The sequence below is a fragment of the Ctenopharyngodon idella genome, chromosome 11 (assembly GCF_019924925.1).
Source record: "Ctenopharyngodon idella isolate HZGC_01 chromosome 11, HZGC01, whole genome shotgun sequence".
NCBI lineage: Eukaryota > Metazoa > Chordata > Actinopteri > Cypriniformes > Xenocyprididae > Ctenopharyngodon > Ctenopharyngodon idella.
The window spans coordinates 20,797,861-20,821,215 of record NC_067230.1 but is presented as its reverse complement, the minus strand read 5'-3'; the positions used below and the strand labels follow the sequence as shown (position 1 = coordinate 20,821,215).

The window sequence follows — 23,355 nt, the reverse complement described above, 5'->3', positions numbered from 1 at the left end:
TGAGACTTTATATCATGATCTTTATTATGAATTTTTTCCCTAACAGACCATCTTGATATGAAATGTAAAAAGAAAAAAGAAACAATGTAAAAAGTATATAAAAAAAAAAATCAAGCAATACATTTATGATTCTAAAAGCTACAATGATTTAAAGCCAAAACAGGATGTCATTCATAAAGATGCCAACAAGAGTCGCTTTCGTTGATGTAAACAAACTAGAGGCATGTACTATGCAAATAAATATTTATACAAAATCTGATCAGTTCATAAATATACAATATATATTGTTTATTCAAGTTGCTACATATAGGTATTTTTCGTTATTTATAATTAATTACAGTACAGACATTTATGTCACCAAAATACACTAAGAGAGACTAGCAATGCACAGCTGTTTGGTCATGAGTTTCAGATACCAGCTGGAGGCACCTCACAAACCTGCAACATGAAGAGTAGCAACTACATGTGAATTCTTCAAGTCTAATTAACCAAGTATTAAACAAACCATCATCATTTGAAGCTTAAACCATCATATGACTTATCTTCTGCAGTTTTAGCAATAATACATAGGCGTAACATGGGGACAAATTAGTCTTGCATTTAATAGTGGACACCAAATTGTGCTGATTTCAAGGGTAATCATCAGAAACTGTGTAATTGGTAAAAATAAGATATGCTTTGCCAGAACAACTATTTCAGCAAGAACAATTAAAGAAAAACTAAACCATCAACTCAGGAACTGTAACTAAAAGGACTTAAAAACAAGTTAGCTGACCGGTTAAGACAATTATAAGGTATTTTGCTTACAACGAGTGCAAACATAAGACCAGCTTATGCCACTTCTCAACATGTAAACTACAGTAAATGCTCAGCTATAATTTTTGAATACTGCAGAATATCAATTAAAGGGGTTGCCAAGTCGGAATAGACTAATCATGAAAGTAATATATATGCAAACAATTTTCGATAACAGTTTTGAGAAAAATGGCAAACTAAATAATTTGGCATTCAAAAATTAACAACAAAAAACAACTAAATAAAATAAATGTTAATAATCACATTAATATATTTCTGACTCTGTAAAGGATTTCATAAGGATGCATCATTTCATCTTCTCATGCATGTTTTTTGAAATTTTTTCACTTGGTGCGTGAACAGGCCTCTATACCATTTCAGAGCTCAAGATCACATTATTTTAGGCCAATCCTTTTCAAGTTCTTTGAAATTATGGATTCGATAACTGCTGGCTAAATAGTATAATAAATCCCTGTATTAGAGCTTTAAAGTTCATTTTAGAGACCAGGCATAAGCTTGTTTGCATGTCTAGAACTTCAGAGAATATAAGCCCTCCAAGAGAAAAAGCTCATCCTCACTTCAAGGTCCTTTATATGAAATGCTTTTATCATACTCTTCAAAGCTACATATAGATATTTAGATATATAGATATAAACAAACAGGTATGCAACACATTCACTGCTGTTATAGTACATTAAAATGCATGAGTTCATTAAACTCAGAGTAGTCTTGTATATAATTAAATGACTGTTAACCTGAAACATATTAGTTACAAAATAGTAATTTAGAATACATACATCTTATAATCTATTTTATTCTCTGAAAATATATAAATATATCTCAGGATGAAGTGGAGATGATTAACTTTATAATTTGTTTTCAAAATGTAGATACATTACAATAACATCCCATTAATACACACACAGAGTATGGAGAAAAACAAAACAAAATGTACCTTGTAAACACCAGTTTACAATCAAGCGCAGCGCTAGATCTATGACAGCCAACACACTGATCTACTATTTCAGTTCTCTGTTGTTTAAAGATGCCTCCTTATTTGCTGAACAATGTAGGGATGAACCAATATCTCTGTTAGATGCAGTACAATACTTGTACTTTTAAATAATGTCGTAATTTATATAATATTGTGGCAAGCAGGGCAGGGCCGATAGCCGTGGGAATGGAGCGAGGCCAGTGGCACGAGTGCCAATGAGCATCACCTGTGCGCCACACAAGTCTCCAGTCCCACGGAGGAGCTCCGGAAGGATGAAGGAGGAGTGACGACAGTTCTAGAAGAGAGAGGACCAGGCCTGGACTTTATGTTGGTGTTTTATTAATGCTTTACTTTTGTTTTATTATTTGTTTATTTTATGATTAAAACTTTACATTGAATGTTTGCCGGTTCCCGCCTCCTTCTTCCCTGTACTTTGTTAAAATTATATTATATATAATTATATATTTTTAATGTTCAATATCTCCAACCAAATGCTATTTTGTTCTGCTGTCATTTTTTCTTTGTGTTGCAGCATTTATGCTACAAACTAGTACTAGAGGAGTACTAGTATTTGCGCACAGTATCAGACCGGTGCATGCCTATAACAAGGTGACATTTTGCATTGGATATTGCAACAAGTTGCATTGGAGGCCCTAGGGTGTGTCGGCTGCCAGTCAGACCAGTGTTCCAGGTGAAGGGGGCTCAGAGCCAGATTCTTTCTGAGTGTTCCCCTCTGAGGGGAAAGGCTCTGGGTAGAGAGAGAGCTCCACGGACCTGCCAGGATGAAGAAAGATCATCAAACTGAAAATGGCAGCATCAGAAAATGTCTAAGTGGTTAACTTACAGCTAAACTATTCAATCCAAACCATTGTGATAATTCTTTTCCTTAAAATTGTGGTATTATCTTTCTATCTATATATTAAAATTATATATATATATATATATATACACACCCATTTTGGGATGAAATAGAAATGTGGAAAACTCACCTGGCATGCAAGGGATGCCCATGAAATGAAGCTGACTGAGGTATCTGACGGTGCACTGAGTACAGTGGGTCGGCTGGAACGGACTGAGGCTGGTGCACTAGGTGGTGATGAGTGTGTGAGTGGCGCATGGAAAGTCCATCGTGACCTTTGGCCATAGTGGAATAGCCTAAGGCATTCCTCAGATACCAGTCCCGGAGTCCTTCCAGTGCCAGTGCCTTGTGCAGACTGCGGGTGGAGTCCTCAGGAGTGGGCAGAGAGAACTGAGGTGGCCTGCGGCCGAACGCTGCAGCAGTGGACAGCTCTGCATGGTGAGGGAGCAGGTTGGGAATAGAAGAGGTTGTGGATCCAGAGGAGGGATGTGACAGATCATACGCCGAGAACAACACAGCATCCTGTGGGATGAAGGGTCCGCAGGATTTTGTTCGTGTCACTTTGACCCGACGGGGTTCGGCCTCTTGACCCCGCAGCAGCATGGGGCTATAGGAAGGTGGGGCGGCAGCCAGATGTAACTGCGAATGTGAGAAACCGTTATAGTGTGGAGGGGTGCCTGATGGAGGAGTGGAGAAGTCTGGCCAGATTCGTCCTGTTGACTGATTCTGCGGAGCCTGGAGCGGCTTCTTTTGCTGTTTGCCCCAAATGTAGTCTATCAAAATCTCATTGTAACCAGTGCCACTGCTTTGGCCACCAAGAGAGGAGCGCATTCGACCCTGGTCTTTAAACCCCATCATCTGTCTCTCTGGGCTGCCTTGATATATCTGACGGAGCTTCCCATCCGTGAGGGACTCAGAGCTCTTGTATGGTCCAGCTCGGGGTGGCATACCATTGCGGGGAGGACCGGGCTCAGGGAGACTCGAGCGGTCAAGTAGCGCCTCAGAGCTGTTGCTACGGCGAGCGCGGGAGCTGTAGGGGCAGCTGCGGCGCTCAGATGAGGAGCCCTCCAAAGATGCCAGTGGGACAAACTGAGGAAGATCTGGACTTCCACACCACTGCTTTAGTGCAATACCACCAGGCATCTCTGGCCTAGCAGAAGAAGAAGAAGATATGACAGTAAGAAGTTATTAGTGGTAATACGAATTAACCAAAAAAAACAAAAAAAAAAAACATTTGGCTCTAAAGTGGATCTACAGTGATAATCTAGTGACCTGAAGGCATCATAAGTGCACTCCTGACATGAGGCCTGTTCCAATATAATCATACTATCTGCAAAGGTATTTTATTTTGGCCAAATTACAAGGGATTATTATTTGCGGTGAAGCCAATCTTGGGAGCATTTTCCTGAGCTCAGTTAAAAGACGGCACACAAAGCAAGAAAAATTCTAACATGTAAAATCTAAAATATTTAATTCCATACTGAAAAGTTTTAAAGTAATATTTAATTTTAAACTGTTTTACTCCCAATATTTGTGTTTATGTTCAAAATTTATTATTTTATTCAGCAAGGACGCATTAAATTGATCAAAAGTAACCATTTCAAATAAGTGCTGTTCTTTTGAACTTTTTATTAAAAGAAAAAACATTTATCTTCAACATTGATAATAAATACTTCTTGAGCACCAAATCAGCATATTAGAATGATTTCTGAAGGACCATGTGACACTGAAGACTGGAGTAATGATGCTGAATATTCAACTTTGCCATTACAGAAATAAATCACATTTTAAAATACATTCAACATACATTTTTTTTCAATTGTAATAATAGTTCACAATAATATTGTTTTTACAGTATTTTTGTAAATGCAGCATTGGTGAGCAGAAGAGTTTTAATTTTCCAAAAACAGAAAAAAATTATGAACAACGCCAAATTTTTAAACGGTAGTGTTATGTCTGTGCCTATTGTTAGCTTCGCAACAAGCTAATATCAAACTATATAAGAATCATTCATGCAGTTTGTGCTATTGCTGTGTTGCTGGACATGTAAATGCCAGTTTGGGTGTTGCCTTAGAAGGCAGATGCTTTTATAGGCAGTAGGCTGCTCACTAGGTTTTGGAACAGAGCCAAAGTGTAGACACAGTGTACAAATAGCAGAAGAAATGAACAGAAAAGAGTCATTACCTCACATGGACACTGATTGGTGCAGTGCGGGACAACAGTGGTGTGGCTGGAACACTTCTGCCCTCCACATTGGATGCACTTCTTGGGATAGAGTGACTCGGGCTGGATGAACATTCATAAGTTTTATTTGTAGTGTAAACCTTACCCATTTCAGCTTGTGAAAACATCCCCCTCCGCTCACCTCACAGAGCTTGAGGCTGAGTTGCGGCGAGTCCTCATCTCGTAGTAAATCTCCACAGGTGACAGCTTCCTACAGAGCCTACTGTCGGGACTGCCTGGGGCCAGCCGGGGGTGAGACAAGGAGCGATGCTCAGGTGCCACACTGGGAGACGAATCCTCTGTAAACCACAGTTGACAGGGTTGTACAATATCACAGTTACAGCCTTCCAAAAACAGACCAGTGTGGTAATTGAGATGCACTTTCATTGTTTTATAATGTTAAGAGACCTTACCATTGTCATGTGATGTTGAGTCTGACATTGAACTGCTCTCTGACTTCACAGTTTCCTCTGAAAGTATTAAAAAAAAAAAATATCACATTAAAATAATTACACAAAGAACAGATTTATTTATTATATACACACTCACACACAAAGTTCATAACAGTTGTGTTGCTTAGATCTTTTGTTTGGATTCTTTGATGAATAGAAAGTTCAGAAGAACAGTATTTATTTAAAATAGAAAAACTTTGTATCACTGCAAATGTCTTTACTGTCACTTTTGATCATTTAATGCATCTTTGCTGAATAAAAGTATTAATTTCATTTTTAAAAAAATCATAAAAATGTGTCTGAAGGCGCAAGTTTTTTTAATATAAATTTTTTGTTTAAAACATTTAGTCAAGTCATTTATAAATATCAAAGTCTGTCAACATTAGTCCATTGTCCTTTTCAAGGAACAGACTTGCATAATGAGGGGAAAAGACTCAGTTACCATGCACTTCCTGTAGAGCCATTCCCAGTGTATGCACTTTGTACCAAATAAACAATGTTTACCAGAATTTCATTTGTGTTTGTGTGGTGTGCGCACATGTGTGTGTAACGTTACCCGTGTGACATCCCCGATGAACAGTCCTCTTACTGTGCAATGCATTTTTATCATAATCGATGCTCCGGCGCAGGGCACCACTGAAGAGAGCCTTCATCTGCCTTCGCTGACCTGGGTCATCCTACATGGAAAACAGATATGGTTATTATTTTATTAAACTGTTAGGAGAATCCTTTTATTATCTTTCAGCAAACAGACTCACCTCTCCTTTTGAGGTAACATGAGGGGCCAGGCCAGCTCGGCGCTGAACAAAGGGAGGTCTTTCCCCTTCTTCTAAAGGAAAATCCCGTGGAAGCTTCCCTGTGAGCTCCTGTACAGACATTTAAAATTTTACTTTGTTTCTATTCGCTTCACTAGGGAATGTCACGCTGTTTGTTGCCATCCGTTAGAACAGATTATTCAAATAAGTACGCCTAGTTCAGATTTTTTTGTACATCTACATTCAAAAAACAAACAGTTCTTCACATAAATGCAAATCCTAACACCAAAACTTCACACATCAATAAGAGAATTCACTTTTAAAAATATTTCATGCAGACCTGGAAACTTAGTGAATCATATTTCATTCACTTGTGAAGCCAGCATTTTGTGTTTGTTTCTTTGAGAGAATACTTTATAGCGTCTACCTAAAAGTAAAATAATGTTCCAAAATTTATTAAACCATCTCACCGCCTCCAGAAGACACACTTGCCGCAGCTCTCCGAGACGACTGATCAAAAGGCTCTGCAGACTCTGTTTTCGCTCCTGCAGCTCTGAGATTCGCTCTGCTTGCAGCTTGCTGTCCTGACAGCCCTGGACATCTGTGCACGAGCACAATGTGCATGAGACAGAAAGCCAAAGTTGTATAAATCCATTCTAAGTGTGCAAAATTCAATGTACAATACTAAAATAAAAAAAAAGTAATTATATGATGCATTCAAGTCATGTCAGAAAGATCGTATTTACGAGTTGAACGCACATGTACAGCACCACAATGTCGTTAATACAAGTGGGAAGCTCAGGATTTTCTTGAAGCCCCTATGTTTATGAGTCGGGGGCATGTCAGTGAGAAATGTGGTGGAATACCACAATATTTAGCAGTGACATTGTTGTAAATAGAAAAGCCTGACAAAGTAAGCTAATTGCTTGCACAAAGTATGTTAGCATTGTAATATCACAATATAATATGTAACGATAAAGTTTACAGTGGCTTCATAAATTAATTAAAAACATAAAAAAAATTAAACACACCTGATGCACAATCTTTGTTCTTCATTTTCTACAAGTGTAGAGTTAAAAAAAATTTTTATTTTTGTGTAGTTAATTAAGAGAAGGTACAACACCATCTTACTCCGACGAATGTGACTTGTGGCCGTTTGCACAAAGCATAAAGGTAAGTTTGAGATTAGTTTGAGCAAACTGTTTTTTTTCGGGCTCAAGAAGGTGGACTAGTTTTTAGCGGTGTTCATTGTCATGGTAACTTACGCTACACAGCTACCCTGCTCTGGAGCAGGTTTTATTCTGGGTTAGAGATCGCAAACTGGGCCAATCAGCTGTGAGTAAAGTGACATGTATCTGATGCAATAAAGCCACTCTCCCTGTATCCTTTGCTCCAAATAAAAGCAGTTCAGAGTGAAAGAAATTTAGAGACAAAATTGCTCATCTTTTGCTTTTAATTATTTATTATATTTATATATCATATAAATAATTATTTATAATTCATATAATATATATTTATATAATTATTATATTAATTGATGATTAATATTAAACTTTGCTTTTAAATTATATAAATATAATACATCCATTAAAGGTGCAATATGTAAGAATTTTGCAGTAAAATAGCCAAAAACCACTAGGCCAGTGTTATATATTTTGTTCACTTAAGTACTTAAAATATCCAAATGTTTGCAACTATTTGTAAATCGTGAGAAAATTGCAATTTTAACCAAGGCTCCGGGACGTGTGAGTAGTCGCCTGTCAATCGCGTCATACCCGCGTTACCCTCGGTTTCCGGTTTTATTTTGTAGAAACCATGGAAACCCCAAAGACACTTTAATATTTACATGTTTTAATGACACAGAGTAACGTTATAACATCATTTTTAACACACTCAAATGTATCTAATATGATAAACAGAGCTGTGTTCCCTCATACTCATGACCGGAAAAGCGGAAGCAGCGCCGGCGACAGTGGCATAATAAACGTTCTGCTGCTCGCGGCGTGTGTTACGCAATCGCTCCAGCGGCCTCGTTCAGCTCCCGCAACACTCGGTCCTGCTCTGCTTCATACTACAGTAACGTTAATAATCGCATACATGAACATGATTTCTTCCCGAGTCCTATTCCAATTCTTTTCCACAGGGCGTTGAGGTGAAGACCACATGTCCCAAGATTCCACGCGCAAACTTGGTGTCATCAAGCTACGCCTTTGTTTTGAATAGGCCTCTAGCGACCTCTAGCGGACAGAAAATATTACATATTGCACCTTTAATATATAAAGTGAACCTATGTAAATTGTTAGGCCTATTTCTTCGATTCACATGCATTGATATGGTCAGATATTTTCTTTTAGCTGCCTTCTCAAACTTTCACTGCAGCAGCAGTGTTTATTCCTGCCTTGTAAATGTGTTTAATTTCATATTTTTCAGAACAATCTCTTAATCTTCAGAAGAACAGTGAATTCGCCGTCTCTCTCGTGAGAAGTGAATCAAACGGACGCTCTCCATGTTCTGTGTGATTGGCTGTTGCCGCATGTGTCACACTTTCAGGTGCACAAGCTTCAGAATTATTATCTCTTGATCAAACCTGAGTTGACAGAGAACGTTTATACCAAGCCTTATGAGACCTGATGAACCTGATCTAAACCAGGTTGGATTTATCTGGATTTGTCAACTCTAAACCTACTCTGAAACTCAAGCGTTTGTTCAGCTAGCTTCATGCAACAGGCCATTGAACGCACTGACATCGTAAACAACTTCCCACCTTGTAAACACGAACTTCCCAGGGGGACTTGAACGCACCAATATATACAATTCCTTTCATAAGTTTGGGGTCAGTAAGACTTTTTTTTGAAAGCAAGGATGCATTACATTAATCAAAAGTGATAGTAAAGACATTAATAATATCAAAAAAAAAAAAAAAAAGTGTGTATTATTAAAATACACAAGAATTGTTTTAAAATGGTACAAATAAGCATCCAATATCAAACAACACAAAAAATATATAATATATACGGTGCTTCTTTGCTTTAAATAAGGAATTCTCAACAAGGAATTATTTAGGTAGGCTCACCTGGAGCCCCTAAGCCCATGGTAGTGATCAGGTGACCTTTGACCTCCATAGAATGTATTTCAGGAAGTCTTGTGAATTTAGCTCCCAATTAACCCTCAGCTCCTGTAGACAAAGAACAATGTAGATCTAATTAACATGTATAATTTAAGCTACCAATGAACTGAGACTGATCTGAGAAGAACCTCCCATCACCTTATAGTTTGAGTCACGTGAGGCATGTCATTCGGTGTCGAGGGCCACGATATGGCAGTATCCAGTAGCCTGTGGAGGGAGCCACTGTGCGACTACTCAAATTACTGCAGAGCCCCTAGTATGGAAGAAAAAAGTATATTTGTTATACGCACTAATAACTTATATATGTTCCTGAGATTGATTTATTCTGGCTGTAACTCAGTCCTCTAATGATGGCTTACACGAGGTTAATGGCTTGTTCTGCCAAAAAATGCAATTTAAAGACAACAGAATACATTAATTCAAAGAGGCGAAGTGCAAATAATGCTATCAAAATAAATGAAAAAAAAAAGATGGTGATCATTTTCATACTTGAATCTCTGTTGTGCCACTAAATCATTCATTAAACAATTACCTCTCCTCTGACTTTCTGTAAGTTATGTCATCAGAGGGTAACATGACCAAGGGTGTGAAAGTGAGAGCCCGTATCAGGTCATTGTGGCAACCCAGGTTATCCAAATACGTTACATTTAAATCTAGGGTTGCAGAAACATTTTGAGTGTCACAAACATTTATTTTAGTGTTTTTCTTTTTTACAGAACAAACAGAACAAAGACAACAGTGAGGGGGGAAAAAAAAATAAAAGAACTTATAACAAAAACAGAACATTTGAGGGACAGATGCATAGAAAGACAAATTATCTTTATAGACAGGTAATGCTTAAGCTGGATACAAATTCGTAAATGTTGTAGAGTCACTTAATCCTATATATATATTGTTTTATTTTAATATATATATATATATATATATATATATATATATATATATATATATATATATATATATATATATATTAAAATAAAACATCTACTACCCTTATGACTAATGTGTACAATACAACAAGAGAGATAAAGTGCATTATCCTGACTATTGTCAGCTTATTAATAAAACTTTAGGCACTACATTAAACACATTATCAATAAATACAAAGAGATTACACTCCATTACTAATAACTTTGACATTAACATGGGTCATTGGCTATGAATGCACTACATCAGTTACCTTAAGATGTTCTAAACTTTGTCCCCAAATTTGATCAAATACCTCAGATTTATCATTGTTAATGTATCTCAATCTCTCCAATGCAAGCATGTTTACAAGATCTCTACCCCACATTTCAAACTTAGGCACAGAATCAGTTTTCCACATTCGTAAAATCAGCCTCTTAGCAATTGTCATACCAAACGAATGAGCAACTTTTAATGAAACATAACAAATAACAAAATGTCAACAATTTCACCTATATTGTGTCGGCTATGCTAAAATTAAAATTCTAAAAATCTGAGATCACTTTGAAATAATTAACATAATTTTATGTTATAACAAAATCCTAAAACTTTATCTCCAGGTTTGATTTTTTTTCTAATTTTTGACTGCAGTAGTGGCCAAAAGTGTTGCCTGGAGGGGATATTTGTTTTGAATGACCCTAAAAGTCACTGATTCGATTCGTAAAGCTCCGAAGCAGTGTTTTGAAATTGGCCCATCACTACATTGTCATTATTTTGTTTTTTTGGCGCACAGAAAGTATTCTCGTCGCTTTATAATATTAAGGTAGAACTACTGCACTCGTATGAACTGATTTAAATATGTTTTTAGTACATTAATGGATCTTGAGAGAGGAAATGTCATTGCTGTGAATGCAGGCCTCACTGAACCATCGGATTTCAACAAAAATATCTTAATTTGTGTTCTGAAGATGGTGAGTAATAAATGACATTATTTTCATTTTTGGGTGAACTAACCCTTTAAGGTATTTATCTGACAAAAGTATTTGGCAAAAAAAGGTAAAGTACAACTACATGTTTTATTTTACCATGTAAACAAAATGCTTCGAAAAACATTAAACATATATTACTGTAAATTTTAGACTCCAGTCCAGTTTCAGTGCATTTACTGACATAAATTATTATATATATAACTTGCATACTGACATCCACTTAAAATTAATTTGAATCCATCGTATTTTCACAAACAAGACAAAACATTTTAAATGGCAAATGTCACCAATCTGACAGCTTGTTCATGAATCATACTTATGTTATAAAGCCTGCTGGCAAGACATGGGCAGAACAAGCAGAATGTGTTTTTGTTTGTGAGGAAGTGGCGTGGGTCATGTGGTAAGATGGATGGCTGGGAATGCACCCAGCAACAAAACAAGACATAAAACCACCATGAGCAGGGTAAACAGACTACAAAGTATAGCAAGTGTAAGTAGGGGTATGAATGTAAAATAGTGTAAGTAGGGGTATAAATGCAAAAAAACAAACAAAAAAACAGGCAAAATATTCAAAACAAGCTACTCTAATACTCCACAACGGAGCAATTGAAGGAATAAGATTCTGAGCACATCTGGTGGACACATGCTAACAGATATCGCACACCTCGGCTCTTGTAGAGACCTGGCAGAGAGCTTGATGGGAGGAGAGAGGGGAGGATAAATGCTCAGAGATCAAAACCTGATTCAGAGAGAACAATGAGAGAGATATAAACAAGGGATTTGTGGGAATTTGATGACAAAGCACCCAATGTCCTGGGACAAAACATGTGAAAGAGATAAAGTGTGAGACAGGGAAAAGCAAGAGAGCCAGAGATCCATATAGAGACAACAGCAGTGTAAGTGCATGTTAAGAAAAATTAGACAAAAAAAATAAAAAATACCAAAATGCAACTATAGTATCAAGCATAGTGAAATAAATCTCTGACAAAGTTTAATAATAATACCCTATTTAGCGTTTGCTCCATGTTAGGCGGATGAATCACATTTCTGCTGTTGTTTAGGCATTTATAATATTTTATATTCACGGACCTGTGTATATCATGGTAATATTTATAATTTTTGAGGATACTTTGTTACATTTTTTACTTCACAGCAATTTTGGTATAGCGTAGATTCGCCAACTTGCCATATGTAATGCCTGGTTTAAAGGGTTATATCAGCCAAAAATTATACAATTTGCTCAACTTGATGTCATGCACAAAAGGAGGTGTTTAGCAGAATGACTGTCTCAGACATTCACTATCAGTGCAGGGGGAAAATGCAATCAAAGTGAATGGTGACTGTGACTGTAAAACTGCCCTTTTGTGTTCCATGGGAGAAATAATGTTATACATTATTGTTATATAGGTTTGGAACAACTTATGACAACAATTTTTAATAGAAACAAACAAAAAAATTCTAATTCATGTGTATAAAGTGGTGAACATTTCACCTTAAATGTTTTGATACATAACTGTCTCTGTCTATTTAAAATGACTGATCTTTTTCTGTTTACAACCATCATACAACAAAACATACAGTGTGTGAATTGGCGTGTTAACGACAGCTGTGGCAGGTGAGACTGTATACACAGCTGTGACTCCAATGCATACGAGTATCTAATCGTTTTAGCACATCCATGTCTGTCAAACAAAGACCTTCTGAATGAACAACTTACAAAATCAACGTATATTTGTTAAAGGAGCGACACGTGACTATAAATGATCCGCTACACTTGGCTATGGTTTTATTTTACAGATTATCACTTATCACCATCAGCTAAAAAGGAAACACAAGTCAAACGAGAAAGAAAAAAATACTTCCAATTAACTAACATTTTGTAAGCAATTATTTATCACGTGACACGCTTGAGCCGCTGGAGAAACTTTTTAGCTTTAATGTGCTGTTACAAGGACTTACCTTGACCGAATTAAGTCGCTAAGAAGATATCCAAAAAAAAAAAAAAAAAAAAGAGAGAGAGAAATGCAGGTGCTTATTTCATTGCATGTCCGATTTCATGAACATGTACTCAAGTTGCACGACGTAAAATGTTTATCGCGTTTCTTCTTTGGAGACGTTGCAACTCAGGCAGTAATTTCTACGAGCCCTAAAGGCAACAAGGACGAAACCATCTACATGCGCTGACGGGGGTTACCCACTCATAAAATGGCAATAAAATATTAAACATACACAAGTTTTTTTGTTAAATATATATAAATTATAAGTTATATATAAATTATAGTTGTGTCTTTGCAGGCAATTCGACTGTATATAAAATTCCTATGCAAAATGGCGATATAAATTCAGATTATGTCGGCAAGCTCAATGGTTTGGTCTGAAAAGCGGACAGGTGAGAGGCTGTGGCGTCCGTAACAACCATATGGTTTCTAACTTAAACGTCGCAGACGAGAATGATTTACACTCATTCTAAAATCATTCTTTTTATCTTTTAAAGGAGAAGAGGTTTATCTAACACACGTGTTGAGTGCGCCATGTCCTTTGCTGCGAGTAGGGAGCCTTCATAGCGATTGTATATTTAAAGGGACAGTACACCCAAATATGATCATTCTATCATCATTTTTCCTTACCTGGCATGGTTCCAAACCTGTATGTCTTTCTTTCTCAAAAGATTTTCTAAAGCATTGCATGGAAAAAGACCATGAGAATTAATCATGACCGAAGATGCCAAAGCCTTAAAGGGTTAGTTCACCCAAAAATGAAAATAATGTCATTTATTACTCACCTTCACAAGACCTTCGTTCATCTTCAGAACACAAATTAAGATATTTTTGTTGAAATCCGATGGCTGAGTGAGGCCTGCATAGCCAGAAATGACATTTCCTCTCTCAAGATGCATTAATGTACTAAAAACATATTTAAATCAGTTCATGTGAGTACAGTGGTTCAATATTAATATTATAAAGCGACAAGAATATTTTTGGTGTGCCTAAAAACCGTATATAGTGATGGCCGATTTCAAAACACTGTTTCATGAAGTTTCGGAGCATTATGAATCTTTTGTGGTGAATCATGATTCAGATCGCGTGTCAAACCGCCAAACTGCTGAAATCATGTGACTTTGGCGCTCTGAACCGCTGATTCGACACAAAAGATTCATAACGCTCCGAAGCTTCATGAAGCAGTGTTTTGAAATCGGCCATCACTATATAAGTCGTTATTTTGTTTTTTTGGCGCACCAAAAATATTCTCGTCGCTTTATAATATTAATATTGAACCACTGTACTCACATGATCTGATTTAAATATGTTTTTAGTACATTAATGGATCTTGAGAGAGGAAATGTCATTGCTGGCTATGCAGGCCTCACTGAGCCATCGGATTTCAACAAAAATATCTTAATTTGCAAGAACAATCTTCACAATTTCTCATTTTGTTTTTCACAGCTGAAACTATATCATATAGGATTTGAACGACATGAGGGTAAATGTAGAGTAAATGATGACTGAATTTTCATTTTTAGGTGAGATATTCCTGTAAGTCAATAGTCATGTGGTTGAACAAACATTAAGTGTGTTAACAGTGTTTACTTAGCAAGTTACTGACCTCTGCATGCAGCATTCCTCTCAGCTTTCTTCTGTGCTTTTTAAGAACAACTGTGACAATACCAAAGGTAATTATTTTGTTTTTAAAACTGATCTATTCAAGCTTTAAAACAATCAAGTATTCATTTATTTTATTTAGTGCAAAGTCAGTTTGTTATTAAGTGAAATTTTTATTAAAGAGTCAACCAAAGAAAATCTGGAACATAAAATGAGTTTATGAGCTTTCAAGAACTAAATATGACACAATGAACACTTGATATTAGTTCTCTGCAATGTTTTCTACACCTCCATCTGCTAACTGCATTTCTGTTTTTATTGCCAAAGAGTTGGCAGGGGAAATGGCTAAACTGATGTTTTAGAGAGGTGTACGAGTTTTGGTGAATTGTTGGTTAATTCGTATGAATTTGTCAATCTTTTGTACACAACCTGACGGTTAGGTTTAGGGTTGGATCTTCATACAAACATTATTCTAAAAATTCCCATATAAGAAACACTGTACAAATTCATATAAAATCATTAGCTTCTAAAATAGTTAATGTTTTTTCATGGGATCGATTAGAATTTTTGACACATACTACAACACTATCATATAAAAATGACATGAGCACAATGGCACGAACATGCAGCCTAGAAATTTATGACACACTTTTCCTGCACACGACAGCATAGTGAATTGGAATAGCAGAGGGATCTGACGCTATTTGTGACCATGAGACCTTATTGTAGAAATCGGAGGGGCTGAGATTAGCGCTTGGGGGAGAAGTGCTTTCTCAAAGCAGACAAAGGCAATTCCAAGGACTTGTCATGACCTGTCTCTCATTTACACTGCCCTGTTTTAGCACACCAATAGGGCTCTGGTGCACAAAGAATCAGAGGATTAGTGCTTGGAGATTACGCTCCTTCTCACTCGCGGTCTTTCTCTGGCAATTGCATCACTTCAGAGTTCAAAATACAACAGAGGTGCAATCAAGAATGTTTCTGAGTCACAGACAAAATTATTTGAGCATCATCTAATGGGCCATGCTTAGAGGGTAATCATGCATTTTGTAAGTAAACAAACAGACATAATTGAGGACACGGAGTGTTGATGATCTCCAAAGCAATTTGATTGTCAACAATTGTAGGTCAAGACAAGTGTACACAAGTAAGTGTATTAAAGTGCCCCTATGCTTTTTCGAATATTAACTTTCATGTAGTGTGTAATATAGCTATTTATGAATGTAAAAAGTCTGCAAAGTTTTAAAGATCAAAGTGCACGGCAAATAAAGTTATTGCCTCCTAAAAGAAAGAATCGAATCTGAACTGCCAAAACGAGTCATCAGCAATTTCAGTCTCAGTTCTGCAACATAACTATGTAGGTTTGTAACAAATTTGCATAATGCCAGCCTATGGTCTTCATTGGCTGACCATGAACAACGTTTACTTAGTACTTTGATCCACCCTCAAGCACTATAGTTGTAGATGAGAAGCAGCATGTTGTAGCAACATGTCGTATGCTGCGAATTCATTTCCAAAAGATGAGGACTCGCGCTGGATTTGATACGGTGAAACCAACACCATTGTTACTGTTTGTGTAAGTGCTGAGAGCTGAAATTCGGATATTTTAACGGCCATTTTGTTTCCGACACATGCTGTAAGCAGTAGACCAATCACAAAATACTGGGCTGTCTGACCAATCAGAGCAGAGTAGGCTCTCAGAAAGGTGGGGTTTAGAGAGACTGAATCCTTTATCAAGCCGCTTCAGACACTGTGAGAAAAGAGGTGGTGTGCAATGTATATTATAAAAATTTTTAAAAAAATTTTTTTTTTACATTGGATGCATGTAAACCTGTTGTAGGAGACCTCCAAAGCAAAATTTAAAATAGCATAATAGGGGCACTTTAAACTTAATGAGCATAAAAGGAAAAACACTGCAGGTGGAGTCTTTTTTTTAATTATTATTCCTTAATGATTGATCTGTGCTACCCCATAGCAGTGATTTGTGAACAAAGTCGTCAAAATTAATCTCAAAGACCATTAGTTAAGGGCAAAACTAATAAAAGAGGACTGTGCTCAATATAATGAAATACGGCTCAATCCTCTGAGTCTCAGAGCAAGTGTGACCAGCAGTAACCCTCCCTCCTTACATCTGATTCTCAAGAACAACCAGCTGCTGTCCTGCCAACCTCTACTCTCCTTGGCTTTGATCTCTGCAGATCAGGTTACAGAGGTCAAACAACAACCACTGTGTTCAAACCATTTTAGTAGCTACAGAATCAAGGACCTGCCCTCTTAAGTACTTTATATGCTTAGTGTTAGCACATAATTCTGCTCATTCAGTGTAACCCTTCATACTTACAGAAAACCAAGTGATCTTTCATAAACAAGTGTATTGTATAAGTATATCCTTATTTTCATAGTCAGTCATAAAGTGACATACAACAAGCCGTACTACATCATATGTGACCTAAAGTAGTGTTATGACCATGTCACTCGTCCATTAATACGCCATTGTTTGTATTAGAGATCATTGCCTGGTTTCACAGACAAGGCTTAAGCCTAGTTTTAACTGAAAGCAAAATATCTTAAAGAGATAGTTCACCCAAAAATGAAAATTTGATGTTTATCTTCTTACCCCCCAGGGCATCCAAGATGTAGGTGACTTTGTTTCTCCAGTAGAACACAAATGATGATTTTTTAACTCCAACCGTTGTGGTCTGTCAGTCGTATAATACATGTCAATGGGAACTCAATCTATAAGAGTCAAAAAAACATGCACAGACAAATCCAAATTAAACCCTGCGGCTCGTGACGACACATTGATGTCCTAAGACACTAAACGATCGGCTTGTGCGAGAAACCGAACAGTATTTATATCATTTTTTACCTCTAATACACCACTATGTCCAACTGCCTTGAGCATCCATGAAAACGTGCTCTGATGACGGAAGTGATGTCTCGCATTCATTGACATATACACGCGAGAGATCAGAGATCAGAGCGCGTTTTCAGACCTCACCAACCGGATGCTCAAGGCAGTTGGACATAGTGGTGTATTAGAGGTAAAAAATTATATAAATACTGTTCGGTTTCTCACACAAACCGATCGTTTCGTGTCTTAGGACACCAATGTGTCGTCACGAGCTGCAGGGTTTAATTTGGATTTGTCTGTGCATGTTTTTTGAATCTTATAGATGGAGTTCCCATTGACATGCATTATACGACTGACAGACGGCAACGGTTGGAGTTAAAAATCATCATTTGTGTTCTACTGAAGAAACAAAGTCACCTACATCTTGGATGCCCTGGGGGTAAACAGATAAACATCAAATTTTCATTTTTGGGTGAACTATCCCTTTAAAATATGTAAGTGCCATTGTTTTGTCTGCACACCAATAATGTTTTTTTCTAAGGCACATTTATAAAAGCTACTTAAATGTCCTAATTTAACTATGGCCTACTACTTGCTTAGTCTAAAGCCATGTTTCCACCACAGGAACTTTCCCAGGAGCTAGGGACTTTGGGGTGGTACCCAGTGTGTTTCAACTGCAGGGACCAGGATCTAAATGAAGTTCCAGATAAAAATTTTCCCCTCAAAAAGTCCCTGCTTGCTAGGTAGTACTTTTTAAAGTTCAGGAACGCGGGGGTGGGACTTGGGCGCTGAACATGCTGATTGAGTTCACAAAGCATTTTGATTGGTTGACTCCACGCAGCATTTTATTTCAAGCACCATTATTAAAAGTCTTGTGTGCAGTAATTCGAATCAACAATGGATTTAAAAAATTACGACCGATGGACCAACGACTTTCCAGTGTGAACTGGAACTCGAGCGCAGTCCTACGTCACCGGACTAATCTTCACGGTACTTTAGACCGCGATGGAAACGTAGACAGCAACAGGTCTGGGGGGAAAAGTTCCTTTGAAAAAAGTTCCTGGGACAAACCGTTCCGGGTAATTTCCTTGGAAATGCCGGTGTGAAACCAGGCCCATATGTCCTTTATAGAAGCCCCCCACCCCCCACCAAAGAAAAACCCTCACATTTTTGTCCAAATTCTTATTTATCTTCATTCTTAAATGGAAAGTTCACACAAAAAAACAACAACATTGGACCCCACTGACAGCCAAGTAGGTAAAGTCTATGTATCCTTTTAGATATAAAAAAAAAAAAACTGTTTCAGTTTGTTGATGATGTGAGCAGTGTTGCACTAGTACAGAACATCAGAGCCTTACAACACCCAACATGGAGCTAAATCTCTCGTCGAATAGTCTTAAATTTGTGTTATTTCTGCCTGAGTAATTGCTCAACTCCTCTTTCTTGTCCACTCAAAGATGACATTCTTTCCTCAGTGTTTTCTTTACTACTGTATAAACAAAGACAAAACAGACAGTCGACAACAAAGCTGACCACAGCTTGGCAACACTGTGGTAAATCCCTCTGTGAAAACATGTACATTTCACAGCCTAGCCGGGGTGGAGACAGTGTTTTGCCACCTCAGACCCTGTCCTGGGGTCAGACAGCATGGCAGCTGGACAGATAACAGAAAGCCATTTGTTTGGACACTAACACTCACACCCTGCACTGTAATTTGTGGTGATGACTCAAGACTTATAGGGATAGTTCACCCAAAAATTAAAATTCTGTCATCATTCTGTCATGCCTTTTTCTTCTGCGGAACACAAAAGAAGATATTTTGAAAAATGTTTGAGTGTTGTCTTTGTCAATACATGTGAATTATCTCCTTAAGCATGTAGTTGCTGCCTCTATATATTATCACTTCCTATAACCATCTAAAATACTTCAAAACCCTGCACACTGCAAGTCGGGTTGAAAATATAACAAGCTAAAAAGATGTTACCCTGGAATTCCCAGCATGAGTCTTTTGTGCCTGGTTGTGTACACATGGCTACAACATCAAGCTACAATCGACTCAGTTTGAACTCTTTATTGCTGTTGCACCCTGGAGAGATAGGAGGTCAAAACAGGAGAGATCTGCTGAAAATACACTCTTGACAGTGCTAGATGGAGCAAGAAATCTGTGCTTTGCAAAGCAGAGTGACTCAGAGTCTAGACACTTCAAACCACATACACCATCCTCAGCTAGCAGTGAACATAGTGGGACGTCAGTGAGGGAGCTAAACTCAAGAGCTTCAATTATAGAAGCGCAGTTCATTATGTGCCATGACACGCAAAATGTGCATGTTTCATTTGAATGAATGGGCAAATCTGCTGATTGTCATACAAATTAAGCATCATGATGTGGGCTGGATGAAAGTAGCATTGTAAAATAAAACCACATAATATACACTATATTGCCAAAAGTTTTGGGACACCTGCCTTTACGTGCACATGAACTTTAATGACATCCCATTCTTAATCCGTAGGGTTTAATATGGAGTTGGTCCACCCTTTGCAGCTACAACAGCTTCAACTCTTCTGGGAAGGCTTTCCACAAGGTTTAGGAGTGTGTTTATGGGAATTTTTGACCATTCTTCTAGAAGCGCATTTGTGAGGTCAGGCAGTGATGTTGGTGAGAAAGCCTGGCTCGCAGTCTCCGCTCTAATTCATCCCAAAGGTTTTCTATCGGGTTGAGGTCAGGCCAGTCAAGTTCCTGCACACCAAACTCGCTCATCCATGTCTTTATGGACCTCGCTTTGTGCACTGGTGCGCAGTCATGTTGGAACAGGAAGGGGCCATCCCCAAACTGTTCCCACAAAGTTGGGAGCATGAAATTGTCCAAAATGTCTTGTTATGCTGAAGCATTAAGAGTTCCTTTCACTGGAACTAAGGGGCCAAGCCCAACCCCTGAAAAACAACCCCACACCATAATCCCCCCTCCACCAAACTTTACACTTGGCACAATGCAGTCAGGCAAGTACCGTTCTCCTGGCAACAGCCAAACCCAGACTCGTCCATCGGATTGCCAGACAGAGAAGCGTGATTGGTCACTCCAGAGAACACGTCTCCACTGCTCTAGAGTCCAGTGGCGGCGTGCTTTACACCACTGCATCCGATGCTTTGCATTGCACTTGGTGATGTAAGGCTTGGATGCAGCTGCTCGGCCATGGAAACCCATTCCATGAAGCTCTCTACACACTGTTCTTGAGCTAATCTGAAGGCCACATGAAGTTTGGAGGTCTGTAGCTATTGACTCTGCAGAAAGTTGGCGACTTCTGCACACTGTGTACCTCATCATGCGCTGACCCCACTCTGTGATTTTTCGTGGCCTACCACTTCGTGGCTCAGTTGCTGTTGTTCCCAATTTCTTCCACTTTGTTATGATAGCACTAACAGTTGACCGTGGAATATTTAGTAGTGAGGAAATTTCACGAATGGACTTACTGCACAGGTGGCAACCTATCACGGTACCACGCTTGAATTCACTGAGCTCCTGAGAGCGACCCATTCTTTCACAAATGTTTGTAGAAGCAGTCTGCATGCCTAGGTGCTTGATTTTATACACCTGTGGCCATGGAAGTGATTGGAACACCTGAATTCAATGATTTGGAGGGGTGTCCCAATACTTTTGGCAATGTAGTGTAAATGGCACACCTTCACAAAACTTGGCAAGAAATATAAAAAAATAAAAGTACTAAAAATGACAAAAGCACAAACTAAAATTAAAATTAAGAAGGAAAATATAAAAATAGAAGCTAATTCAAAATATTAATAAATACAATAATAGTATAAAATACAAAAAAATTGCTGGTATTCTTACAAACAATTACTGTGGTGATACCACGGTACAGTGATGATATCAGTTTTTGATATATACTGAATGAATTCTGCAGGTGATATTGATGCTATTTACATGGTACCTAAAGGTACACCAAAGAATACCATGGTACATGTTAAAAACAAAACAAAATCAAACAAAAAACATGATAGTGGTAAGTACCATTGTTCTATTTGAAATTATAACCATTATACATGTTTAACAAGTACATAAAATATTGTTATGGCCCTGCTAATGACCATATGTAATTAAAATGATGTAAGGAGGACGTTATTGAAACTTTAGGCTATTTACACTGGACAAACCCAGCGACTGGGTTGTTTTAACCCAGCTTTTGGGTTAAATGTTTGCCCAACCTGCTGGGTAGTTTTATTTAACTCAACTATTGTTTTAAAATTACTGTATTGCTTGCTTAAAATAATCCCAAAACATGTTGAAAATTAACATTTATTAATATGCTTAATAAATGAACACTTATTAATTGCTTATTAATAAAATGTTCACCTTTTGATTATTATTGTTGCCTCTAGTAGGCTAATTGTGTTTTGTATTTTTAATTGCCAACCTATTTTGGGTTCATTTTAAGCCAGCCATATAGTATTTTTTAAACAATAGTAAGATTAAATAAAACTGACCAGCACGTTGGGCAAACATTTAACCCAACCGCTGGGTTTGTCCATTTTCAACCCAACTTGGGTTGTTTTTAACCCAGCATTTTTTAGAGTGTACAGCTTGATAAAAATCATGACTATCAGTTAACAAAATGGCAGTCAAATTTTTAATTTAAGATAAGACTTTCTATCGTAAACGACTCAGTGTTTGTAAAGAATCAATTGAATGACTCACTCAAAATGAATTCACAGTAGCATACTAGTACTGTACACTTTATATCGTTATTCCATAAATAGTAATAAAACTAATGTGGCCTAACTTGTGGCCACCTACTGGCGATGTAACCTGCGGAAAGGGTCACTGAACAAATCTTTTTAGTAACTGATTCAAATGATTCGAATCACTGAAATGAATCAAACTGAGACACACGCCTGGATAAATAGTATCGCATTACTGATCATTGTGGCTTATCCGAAAGAACACATACATTTACGACACGTTTCCTGTTAATCAATCCTAGCCGACAGATAACAGGTGTAACTGTTTTGAATCATTAATCCATCGCATAGCAACATGCCACGGAAAAATCCCATTTAAAGCCACGCGCGACGCTTTCATCAGCAGAACTACATGCTGGATGAATGAGACGCGAATAAGAGAATGTGAACGCTGGTTTTCAATGACAAGACATCTTAATACAAACATTAAGCACAACACCAAAAAGGTCCTAGAAATCCAACATGACAGGAGGCAGATTTCTCCTCATGCGTCCCTGCATTTAGCATACGCTGACTGAAATCTCAAATCCATATATAAATCAAGTGATATTTATGTTTCAAATATTACTCCCATAAATGTTGCCTGTTTGAGAAAACGCGACGTTTAATAGAAGATATCGTAAGAAAAGACCATGCGCACGGACCTGCGATGCCAATTAATATTCATCTGCGGCTCTCCTCAGTCACATCTTGCAGATCACATCCTCCCGTTCATGCAAAACACATACAGGGTCCTTGCATCACGCCAGCACAATGATATTATAACATCTTCTCTCACATTTTAGCATTCATCCCAGTTATCCACAGTAAAGCGCTGTCACACCTCTGGAACGAGACTGGCAAACAGGGAAGAGCAACACGCATCCACTTGTCTGATTAACTCTTTCAGTCTTGTTCATTTATATAGACTCAACTGAGTGTAACTACATACAGCGTGTCTGAACTGAGACTTGCAGTGCTTTCTAAGATATAGTCTGTTTGCAACGAGCATCTTAAAAAAAAAAAAACAGGTCCACATTCCAGAGAAAGACTTTTCATGTGAAATGATTA

At 37.7% G+C, this 23,355-nt stretch overlaps 1 protein-coding gene across 3 annotated transcripts; it reads right to left on the bottom strand.

Annotated features, from left to right (window-relative positions):
* On the bottom strand, positions 1 to 23,192 carry ccdc120b (coiled-coil domain containing 120b). 3 transcript variants are annotated; one of them, XM_051913276.1, is made up of 11 exons: positions 22,950 to 23,192; positions 9,344 to 9,458; positions 9,152 to 9,253; positions 6,549 to 6,679; positions 6,082 to 6,189; positions 5,880 to 6,000; positions 5,285 to 5,341; positions 5,014 to 5,170; positions 4,833 to 4,934; positions 2,779 to 3,798; positions 1 to 2,563 (listed from the first exon to the last, which is right to left on the bottom strand). In XM_051913276.1, the coding sequence occupies exons 3-11, from the start codon at positions 9,198 to 9,200 to the stop codon at positions 2,464 to 2,466; spliced, it is 1,845 nt and encodes a 614-aa protein (XP_051769236.1). In that variant the 5' UTR covers positions 9,201 to 9,253; positions 9,344 to 9,458; positions 22,950 to 23,192; the 3' UTR covers positions 1 to 2,463. The 3 variants fall into 3 exon arrangements, with proteins under 3 accessions (XP_051769236.1, XP_051769238.1, XP_051769237.1); XM_051913278.1 differs by having other exon boundaries at positions 23,084 to 23,164; XM_051913277.1 differs by lacking the exon at positions 22,950 to 23,192 and adding an exon at positions 13,060 to 13,258.
* Between the last annotated feature and the right edge of the window lie 163 nt (positions 23,193 to 23,355).